The 10,000-nt window shown below is 44.3% G+C and overlaps 5 protein-coding genes across 7 annotated transcripts in view; 3 read left to right on the top strand and 2 right to left on the bottom strand.

Moving 5' to 3' along the window:
• Positions 1-10,000, bottom strand: part of LOC117732764 (E3 ubiquitin-protein ligase TRIM21-like) — a 299,335-nt gene that overhangs the window by 9,436 nt on the left and 279,899 nt on the right. The window lies entirely within an intron of this gene.
• The window catches only part of LOC117732666 (E3 ubiquitin-protein ligase TRIM21-like), a 703,346-nt gene that overhangs the window by 583,846 nt on the left and 109,500 nt on the right, over positions 1-10,000 (top strand). The window lies entirely within an intron of this gene.
• ppp3r1b (protein phosphatase 3 (formerly 2B), regulatory s1ubunit B, alpha isoform, b) overlaps positions 1-10,000 on the bottom strand; it is a 22,262-nt gene that overhangs the window by 4,852 nt on the left and 7,410 nt on the right. The window lies entirely within an intron of this gene.
• LOC117732793 (E3 ubiquitin-protein ligase TRIM39-like) lies at positions 1,034-3,834 on the top strand. The gene is made up of 2 exons (XM_034535973.1): positions 1,034-1,208; positions 2,003-3,834. The coding sequence occupies exon 2, from the start codon at positions 2,005-2,007 to the stop codon at positions 3,631-3,633; it is 1,629 nt and encodes a 542-aa protein (XP_034391864.1). The 5' UTR covers positions 1,034-1,208; positions 2,003-2,004; the 3' UTR covers positions 3,634-3,834.
• On the top strand, positions 4,873-9,175 carry LOC117732695 (E3 ubiquitin-protein ligase TRIM21-like). Of its 2 annotated transcripts, XM_034535809.1 has the most exons (3): positions 4,873-4,909; positions 6,664-8,306; positions 8,445-9,175. In XM_034535809.1, the coding sequence occupies exons 2-3, from the start codon at positions 6,666-6,668 to the stop codon at positions 8,550-8,552; spliced, it is 1,749 nt and encodes a 582-aa protein (XP_034391700.1). In that variant the 5' UTR covers positions 4,873-4,909; positions 6,664-6,665; the 3' UTR covers positions 8,553-9,175. The 2 variants fall into 2 exon arrangements, with proteins under 2 accessions (XP_034391700.1, XP_034391692.1); XM_034535801.1 differs by lacking the exon at positions 4,873-4,909 and having other exon boundaries at positions 6,654-8,306.

Genomic DNA, 10,000 nt, shown 5'->3' with positions numbered 1-10,000 from the left:
TTCTTGTTCCTACTGGCCATTGTTGTTCAGGGCTAATGGTCTCTGCACCAGTTAGGGTGAGAGCCTTGTGCTACCCGGACCTCCCGGTGCCGCGCTCTAAGCCCTAATACCGGGTCATGTGACACCTCTTTCAACACTAATCACTCGGCTGATGGCCATCGAGGTGGGGGCGGTATTGTGTTGTCGACCGGGGGGAGGGGGGTTAACGGAGATAAAGCATCCCGACCTTTAATAATAATCCAAAAATATATACGAAAGCGGTCCACGGAGATATAAAACATCACAAAAGAGTTTTTAAAAAAGTGATGACATCCAAACAAATGTAATAACGAAGCGTCTTCAAGTTTAAATAAGCAGTTTAAAAAGTTAAAACTAGCAATAATATATAGGAATATCAGCATGTTTCCTATTCTCACGCAGTGCCGCTTCTTGAACGTCACAAGACTGATAATTGTAGTTTTAAAAGTTTTACATCGTATTTTTAAATCAAGCGATTACTTCAATGTATCTCTAAAAGAGTCATCCGACAACACTATAAGTAAATATTGATTCCGAAGACGTGTTGTGACCCGACAGCCTTTATTTACCAGGTCGACGTGCAGCTAAACAACAACAACAACAACAGGTGTTGTGACACACAACGACCACTAGATGGATCCCGACACAAAGAAATGACAGCGCTGCTCAGGGGTGCATGAAGATGAAAAAGTTCAACTGTACGAGTATGAAAATTCATATATAATCACCCGTATTTTCCCTATATGTTCATAAATGGATATTCAGGAGCACACCTTAAAGTCCTGTCATAGACAATATTTGTGCAAGATATTATAAAAACAGGCAGCAGAATTAATTGTTATTAAATGTTGAAACTAATGTGAATACGTATCTGTGGATTTAAATGGTGGTGGGCGACTCACACACACACTCACCACTGGAAAAACAGGTTTTAAAATGGCAACGGTCTGCATTGCTACCATACACATGTTCTAGTGTCTAGTAAAAAATATTTAATTTCTCCATCCCAAGAGGCGGAGCCACACTGAAGAGGAGAGCCTCTACGTCACAATCCGGAAACGAAACTTAAGTTGGTCAGAGTGGCAGAAACACTGCAGTCGAGACAAGTCTCTGCTTTTCTCTCAGAGACAATTCAAAGTGACGTCATCAGGTGTTTGTCAACAACACAACGGAGTCTCTTCCAAACACTGGTGAGTACATCTGATCATATTTACACCTTTAATAACCAGGATGAACACAACACTTTACCTTTACTCAGGCAGGAAGTTCCTCTCTTATCACTTCATACCTGATGAATTATTAACAATATAACTATGGCCGTCTGTCCAAAAGTCCCACTACACGTCCTGCCGAGATCAGGCTGTTCTCGGCGGCCACACTGAGCGCCGACCGCCCGGTGCTCGCGAGCCGGAACTGAACATCTCCGAAAACGTCGGAGCATATTTTTAAGTCCGCTGAATCTCGATAAACAGAACACATATTTAATACTTTAACTGCTAACTTCTCGCCTGAAAACATCATAAAATTACATTCCGTGACTCAACAACGGTAGTATTTCTTTTAGAAAATGTCAACTTTCTGTTTTCTCAGCCGCCATTGTTCCCCGTCGCTGGTGCGAAATGCATGCTGGGATATCAGGCTGCCCCAAGAACGCTCAAAGTCTCCTCCCGGATGCATCCCCGTTATAAAAAAGGGGCGGATCAAGTCACATCCGGGCATTTGGACCGTGCTTTGCTGTTATCGTTACATTTCACTTCCTCTAGTTGTTTCACAATAAAAGCTTTTCACCGGAGAACCAGTGGGAGGCTTTTAATGTGAAGCATCTAAATGAAATGCTCTACGTTAAGCGGGGCTTTTAAATATTTTTTTTAGCAACGCTGTTTTGCAATAAAAAGTAGTCTACGCAACAATCACACTTGTTTAAAATAAAAACAGATAACAAAAACTGTATTTTGAATAAAATGTTCTTTTCTTCCATGTGTAGATATGGCTGCTGCACACTTTCTGCCATCTGAAGATCAGTTTCTGTGCTCCGTCTGTCTGGATGTGTTCACTGATCCAGTCAGCACGTCATGTGGACACAACTTCTGCAAGAAGTGCATCAATGATTACTGGAATACCAACAACCAGAACATGTGTCCAATGTGTAAAACGGTTTTCACCTCAAGACCTGAGCTGCTCGTCAACACCTTCATCTCTGAGATGGTTTCTCAGTTCAGACAGTCGGCTCAACAGAGAGCCCGGTGCTCAAGGGAAAAGGTTGCCAAAACAGGAGAAGTTCCCTGTGACGTCTGCACTGGAACCAAACTGAAGGCCCTGAAGTCCTGCCTGGTGTGTCTGGTCTCCTACTGTGAGACTCACCTGGAGCCTCATCTGACAGCTTCACGCCTGAAGAGACATCAGCTGATGGACCCTGTGGAGAACCTGGAAGGCAGGATGTGTACGAAGCACGATAAACCTCTGGAGCTGTTCTGTAGGAACGACCAGACGTGTGTCTGCATGCTCTGCACTGTATTAGACCACAAGATGCACAATGTTGTTCCTCTGGGAGACGAATATGAAGGAAAGTTAGCCGAGCTGGGGAAGACAGAGGCTGAACTTCAGCAGATGATCCAGAAGAGACAACTGAAAATTCAGGAGATCAGTCACTCAGTCAACCTCAGTGAGGAAGATGCAAACAGAGAGATAGTAAAATGTTTTAAGGTCTTCACTGATCTGAAGCAGTCTGTTGAGAGAGGCCAGGCCAATCTTCTCAACACAATCAGAGCAAAGCAAAAAAATAAAGAAAAACAGGCGCAAGTGTTCATCAGAGAGCTGGAACAGGACATTTTTAAGCTGTTGAAGAGAAGCACTGAAGTGGAGCATCTTTCACGCTATGAAGACCACCTCCACCTCCTCCAGAGTGTCCAGGCCCTAAACATCCACCATCCACCACCCACCAAGGACTGGTCTGAGGTCAGTGTTCCTCCAGCATCATATGAGGGGACTGTGAGGAGAGCTGTGTCTCAGCTGGAGGAGACTCTCAGTAAAAAGATAAAAACGCTGGTTGAAGTTGAGCTGAAGAGGGTCCAGAAGTTTGCAGTGGATGTGACTCTTGATCCTAAAACAGCTCATCCTCAACTCATCTTGTCTGATGACGGTCTTGGTGATGTGAAGAAGAATCTCCCAAACAACCCAGAGAGATTTTCTGATTGCGTTTGTGTTTTAGGAAAGCAGAGCTTCTTCTCAGGGAAATCTTACTTCGAGGTTCATGTTAAAGGAAAGACTGACTGGGATTTTGGAGTGATCAGAGAGTCGATGAACAGGAAGGGAAACATCACACTGAGACCTCAGAATGGTATCTGGACTATACAGCTGAGAAATGGAAATGAATACAAAGCCTCTGCTGGTCCTTCAGTTGTTCTCTCCCTGAAGTCTGGTCCTCAGAAGGTGGGGGTGTTTGTGGACTATGAGGAGGGTCTGGTCTCCTTCTATGACATAGAAGCTGCAGCTCTCATCTACTCGTTTACTGGCTGCTCCTTCAAGGAGAAACTCCTCCCATACTTCAGTCCCTGTAATAATCATGGTGGTAAAAACGCTGCGCCTGCAAAAATCTCACCTGTCAAATTAAACTAAAATCACATTTCTCATTTCATTATCGTTGTATTTTCAATCAAGGGAACACATGTACATGTATTCAGTGGGATCACTGCATGACGTACGTCACATCGTCTACAGAATCTGTTGCCTGTGTTTATTTAGTGTGAAAACTTTGTATTATTATTTGTACATTTTTTTATTTAACTTCAAAATAAAGGCTACAAAATGTTCTTTCTATACGGCCTCCACAATTTGACTTCTATGACTCAAACTTGCTGACAATCTGTTAAAATCTATCAACGCACAGTCCGTTATTTGAGGGAAATACTCTGGTTTGCCATCTTGCGCTGTCAGACAAGTAAAATGTGTTTTCTATAGACGTCACACCATCTGTGACCTACAGAGCGACGGCCAAAGCCCCGGCAGCAGTGCCACCTCTTTTTAAATTTACTGCCTGGGAAACACAACACCTCCCGACATGTTGCTCAGTCACGGTTCGCTGATCCTTCTGAACAGGCCGCGCCCGCTGAGGAACGCCAGAGGTCGACTCCCCCGGGAGGCCGAGATCTACCGTTGACAAAGAGCTTCGTAATAAACATCTCGTTTAACGAACTGTACAAGAAGATGCATCTAGTGAGAGGGTCCGAGAACGCCGCACAAAACCGATTTCATGCCAAAACTGTAACATTTCCTTGTACTGTTTTCTACTCATGCTTTAGTCCAGGGGTCTCAAACTCAATTTACCTGGGGGCCGCTGGAGCTAGAGTCTGGATGAGGCTGGGCCGCATCAAGTATTTAAAAAAAACTGATCCAATCTTCTTAATCTTTATTAATAACTCTTCAGAACATGAACGGTTGTACGAGTTCTTCAAAACATGAACGAGTTCTTCAGAACAGGAACGGTTGAACAGGTTCTTCAAAACATGAACGAGTTCTTCAGAACAGGAAGTGTTGAACGAGTTCTTCAGAAAAGGAACGAACATGAACGAGTTCTTCCGAACAGGAAGGGTTGAACGAGTTCTTCAGAAAAGGAACGAACATGAGCAAGTTTTTCAGAACAGGAACGGTTGAACGAGTTCTTCAGAACAGGAAGGGTTGAACTAGTTTTTAAGAACAGGAACGAACATGAACGAGTTCTTAAGAACAGGAACGAACATGAACGAGTTCTTCAGAACATAGGCGTCGCTTGTCTACTCCTTGCTGCCACAGACCTGGCATTGCTTCCTCTCACACAGCTGAGCCACATTGGGCTTGAGAGAGGAAGCAGTGGAGGTTTTTGTCAACAACACAACGGAGTCTCTTCCAAACACTGGTGAGTACATCTGATCATATTTACACCTTTAATAACCAGGATGAACACAACACTTTACCTTTACTCAGGCAGGAAGTTCCTCTCTTATCACTTCATACCTGATGAATTATTAACAATATAACTATGGCCGTCTGTCCAAAGTCCCACTACACAGAAACTCACTTTAACAGCTTTAAACTGTCTCAGGAGGACTTTAGTAACTAGGAACTGAATCTGTGGTTTTAAGTTCAGTCTCACTCCGACTTTCCTGCTTTTGTTACTGTTCATTGATCACCTCCTGTATTTCCTCTAGTTGTTTCACAATAAGAGTTTTCTACCAGCGGGAGGCTTTTATTGTGAAGCAGCTGGAGGAAATGTGATGTGTTTGTCATCACGTAAGCAGCTTTGTTGTCAGTGCTGTTCTTCAATAAAAAGTGGTCTACACAACAGGAAGTAGATTTATTAGGGTCAGAGCGACTGACCATTTTTGGGGTACTTGCCATCCTCAAAAACTCACCAAATTTGTCAGGCTTGGTGAAAATACCGATCTGATATAGACGTCAAATTTGGATATTAAAAAAATTGCTCTCTAGCGCCCCCTCAAAGTTTGACTTGCGACGCCCCTCACCCAGAATGTCCCATTGACTTGAAATTGTTCACACATGTCCATCTCCACCTGCTCTACAAAAAAGCCCCCAAACCCTTAAGCTCCGCCTACTTAGAGTTTCCGGCATTTTAAATTTTGTGAAAAACAGAGAATTGGCCACTTCTCCTCCACCAAACTTTCTATCGATCATAATTGAAGCCAGATCACCTACAATATATCAACCGTTTTTTGATATCTCATTGTGGTAAGGATCTATGGCCCAATGAACGTCTTAGGGGCGTATCTTGTTTTTTAATGCTCATAACTTCGACACTATTAGGTATAATCACTCGAAACTTGAAGTATATGTGCACATTGCATCCTGTAACATTCCTAAAAAATCGTGTGCGATTTGAACACTAGGGGGCGCTACAATAATCAGTCCAATTTTGATGTTTTTCGCCGTTATACATTTACGGTTTCCTCCCTCAAAACTTATTCGATCGACTTCAATCTTTTTTCAAGGATGATCTGAAGGCCTTAAAGATGAATGGTTAGAAAAATGGTGACTTTTTACCAAACTTCACTTGACGTTATGTGGACCCCAATAAACGCCCACTTTCTGAGTTTTGTTATTATAGATGTTGCTTTAACTGATCCAATGCTTCCAAAAAGTTTTAGACCATAATGTATTTTACTTAGGTTTACTCAGGTTTTTCATCTGATCAGTGGCCAACAGGTTAAGCATTCGCCCCGTGACCCAGAGACCCGTGTTCACGTCCAAGCCAGGGCTAAATTCTTGCATCACTTTTTTTTTTTACATTTAATTTACATAACGTGGTCTAGACTTCACATAGAGACACATGATGCATGTATATGTTCACATTATCATTGCGCCACCTACTGGCTCAACTGGACTTGCTCGAATCTGCCCCAAATTTGTCATGCTTGACACAAGTCACAGTCTGAGGATATCGACAAGCTTATTTTCACTCAGTCGAAGCGCCACCTACTGGCGAAAGGAAATCAGCGTTACGTGACAAACGGTAAAACGTCAGACCCCCGCGTATGAGCAAGGACCCGTTCATCGCAGCTTTAATTCTGTGCTGTTTTTAGGTTTTCATACTTAAAAGAACAGTGTTCACACATTTTTATATTAAAAATATATTTTCTTCCACAATGTGTGTAGGTATGGCTGCTGCAAACTATCTGCCATCTGAAGATCAGTTCCTGTGCTCCGTCTGTCTGGATGTGTTCACTGATCCAGTCACCACACCATGTGGACACAACTTCTGCAAGAAGTGCATCAATGATTACTGGGATACCAACAACCAGAACATGTGTCCAATGTGTAAAAAGGTTTTCATCTCCAGACCTGAGCTGCTCGTCAACACCTTGTTCTCTGAGATGGTTTCTCAGTTCAGACAGTCGGCTCAACAGAAAGCCAGCAGCAGCAGCTCAGAGCAACAAGAGTCCAAACCAGGAGAAGTTCCCTGTGACGTCTGCACTGGAACCAAACTGAAGGCCCTGAAGTCCTGCCTGGTGTGTCTGGCCTCCTACTGTGAGACTCACCTGGAGCCTCATCTGACAATGTCAGGCCTGAAGAGACATCAGCTGATGGACCCTGTGGAGAACCTGGAAGACAGGATGTGTACGAAGCACGATAAACCTCTGGAGCTGTTCTGTAAGACCGACCAGACGTGTGTCTGCATGCTCTGCATTGTGTTAGACCACAAGATGCACAAGTTTGTTCCTCTGAAGGAAGGATATGAAGGAAAGAAGGTCGAGCTGGAGAAGACAGAGGCTGAACTTCAGGAGATGATCCAGAAGAGACGACTAAAGATTCAAGAGATCAAACAATCAGTCAACCTCAGTGAGGAAGATGCAGACAGAGAGATAGTAGAAGGTGTTCTGGTCTTCACTGCTCTGATGGAGTCTATTGAGAGAAAACTGAACGAGCTTAACGCCACGATCAAAGCAAAGCAGAAAAAAAAAGAAAAACAGGCCGAAGCCTTCATCAAAGTGCTGGAAAGGGAAATCTCTGAGCTGATGAAGAGAAGCACTGAGGTGGAGAAGCTCTCCCTCTCTGAAGACCACCTCCACCTCCTCCAGAGTGTCCAGGCCCTAAACATCCACCATCCACCACCCACCAAGGACTGGTCTGAGGTCAGTGTTCCTCCAGCATCATATGAGGGGACTGTGAGGAGAGCTGTGTCTCAGCTGGAGGAGACTCTCAGTAAAAAGATGAAGAAGCTGTTTAAAGTTGAGCTGAAGAGGGTCCAGATGTTTGCAGTCGATGTGACTCTTGATCCTCAAACAGCTCATCCTGAACTCATCTTGTCCGATGACGGGAAACAAGTGAAACATGATGATGTGAAGAAGAATCTCCCAAACAACCCAGAGAGATTTTCTTATTGTAACTGTGTCTTAGCAAATCAGAGTTTCTCTTCAGGCAGATTTTACTTTGAGGTTCAAGTTAAAGGAAAGACTGAATGGGATTTAGGAGTGGTCAGAGAGTCGATCAACAGGAAGGGACCAATCACACTGAGCCCTAAAGATGGTTGTTGGGTTATATGGTTGGAAAATGGAAATGAGTATGAAGCTCTTGATGCACCGTATTCAGTCAGTCTCTCCCTGAAGTCTGGTCCTCAGAAGGTGGGGGTGTTTGTGGACTATGAGGAGGGTCTGGTCTCCTTCTATGACGTAGAAGCTGCAGCTCTCATCTACTCCTTTACTGGCTGCTCCTTCAAGGAGAAACTCCTCCCATACTTCAGTCCTGATAGTAATGACGGTGGTAAAAACTCTGCACCTCTGATCATCTCTCCTGTCAGAGTAAGACTTCTTTATCTCATGCATCTCATTACATAGGCAACACATTCATTTGATGGATTAAGCTCTTCAAGTCTGTATCATGTGGGGAATAATATCTATTTAGACCACTGTTAAAGACACGTTTATCTTCCTTTACAGGGTCGCTGGGGTGCACCGCTGATCCCAGCTGTAATCGGGCGAGAGGCTGGGTACGCCACGGACAGGGGGGAGCCAGTTCATTACAGGGGGGGCCCGGGGAGAAGCTAGAGGACTCGGAAAATAATCTTGCCGAGACAACCGCCCCGCTGAGCCAGCCGAACATCACATTTGGCACGTTGAATTTTAAGTAGATAAAGAAAAAATATTCTTTTTTGATGTGCTCAATTTAAGAGAAAGGGCTTTTACGTTCCCTATGGTGTCTTTTACATTCCTTATGGTGTTAATTAATTAAGTTAGTTAATTAAGTTAATCAATAGAATTGATGGCAAGAGTATTTTCTGTTTGGTTGATTGTTTTAAATGTTGTTTTGTTTTGTTTATATGTTGGGGGGGGGTTATGCTGTATGGATTGTAAAGCCCTCTGAGGCAAATGTGTGATACAAAGAGATGGAATTGAAATGATTTGAGCACCAAACACTGGTGGACGGGTGGCCAGTCGAGGCGTGGCGGCATCGGGAACACCCCCCATAAATATAGAGCGCCGTCAGTGAGACTGAAACCCCCCCCCCCCCCCGTTTCGGGACATCAAACCAGACACCTCCGCCAAATACCCCCGTGAGGTTTTGGTGAGAGCCGAGACGCCCTGAGAGCATGTCGCTGTGATGTCTCGCGACAGGGGCGAGGCCCCAGAATCTGCCGCAGAAAGCAGAGACACCTGCGTGAACCACCGCGAGGTCAAACAGCGAGGTCAAACAGCGAGGCCGGGTCGGCATGAGAGGCAGGTCATGAATCTTAACCGGGTCCCCCCCCCCCCCCCTACTCCTGCAGGCCCCCTCCCTCTTTAGTCTTTAACACCTTTACTAACAGCTCGTTAGGACGAAGGCCCCTCAACCTCCCACTCACTCAGCAAACGTATCCGATGCCACCAACGGTTGACGTCATTTTGAGACCAAAGTTTAACTTACGCTACCGTCTTCCTGAGAGGGAGGGGAGGGGTCGGGGGGGGGGAGTAGGTCCAGGCATTACCGTCATTATTTTCTAGTTAAGCTTCCAGCTTTCCTCTCTGGAGTGGGCGGGTCGGAGCAAAGCTCCGAACTAATTAAAACTGGGATATTGTGGAGACTAAAAATAAACGAGGTTTTCCCAGCAGCCCTGACAATGACCTTTACAGAGGGATGAGGCATTTTTAGCCTTCGGAGTGCCGGAGCCTGTGTCAGGCTGCCAGTTGAGAGGCCTGCAGAGGAAGGTGCAGCATGTGGCAGCGGATTGGATGTTTGACTTGGTTGTGCTTAATGAATACTGTGGAAAAATGTTTGTTTGTACTTTGTAGTATAATTATGGTAGTGTATCAATAACAAAAACAATGTTTATGGCCAATTAAAAAAAACAGAACGTCCTATTTATCGTTCACATCTAAATTGCATTAGCATAAAATAATTACAGCATTTCCGGAGATCGGCTCAGAAAATGCTTCCAGTATAAAAGTGAAAAAAAAAACGTGTTTGTCCTCTAAATGGCTTATTCAAAACTAAATCCTCACCTGGATATTTTTTTACT

Source organism: Cyclopterus lumpus, chromosome 1 (assembly GCF_009769545.1).
Source record: "Cyclopterus lumpus isolate fCycLum1 chromosome 1, fCycLum1.pri, whole genome shotgun sequence".
Lineage (NCBI taxonomy): Eukaryota > Metazoa > Chordata > Actinopteri > Perciformes > Cyclopteridae > Cyclopterus > Cyclopterus lumpus.
The sequence above is the reverse complement of the archived record's forward strand: the minus strand, read 5'-3'. Positions and strand labels throughout refer to the sequence as shown.

What these genes read in the sequence shown, in the direction of transcription:
- LOC117732793 (XM_034535973.1), top strand. Translation starts at nt 2,005, where the DNA reads ATGGCTGCTGCACACTTTCTGCCATCTGAAGATCAGTTTCTGTGCTCC.
- LOC117732695 (XM_034535801.1), top strand. Translation starts at nt 6,654, where the DNA reads ATGTGTGTAGGTATGGCTGCTGCAAACTATCTGCCATCTGAAGATCAG. An exon ending in TGATCATCTCTCCTGTCAGA is followed by an intron (nt 8,307 to 8,444) that starts GTAAGACTTCTT and finishes CTTCCTTTACAG; the next exon opens with GGTCGCTGGGGTGCACCGCT.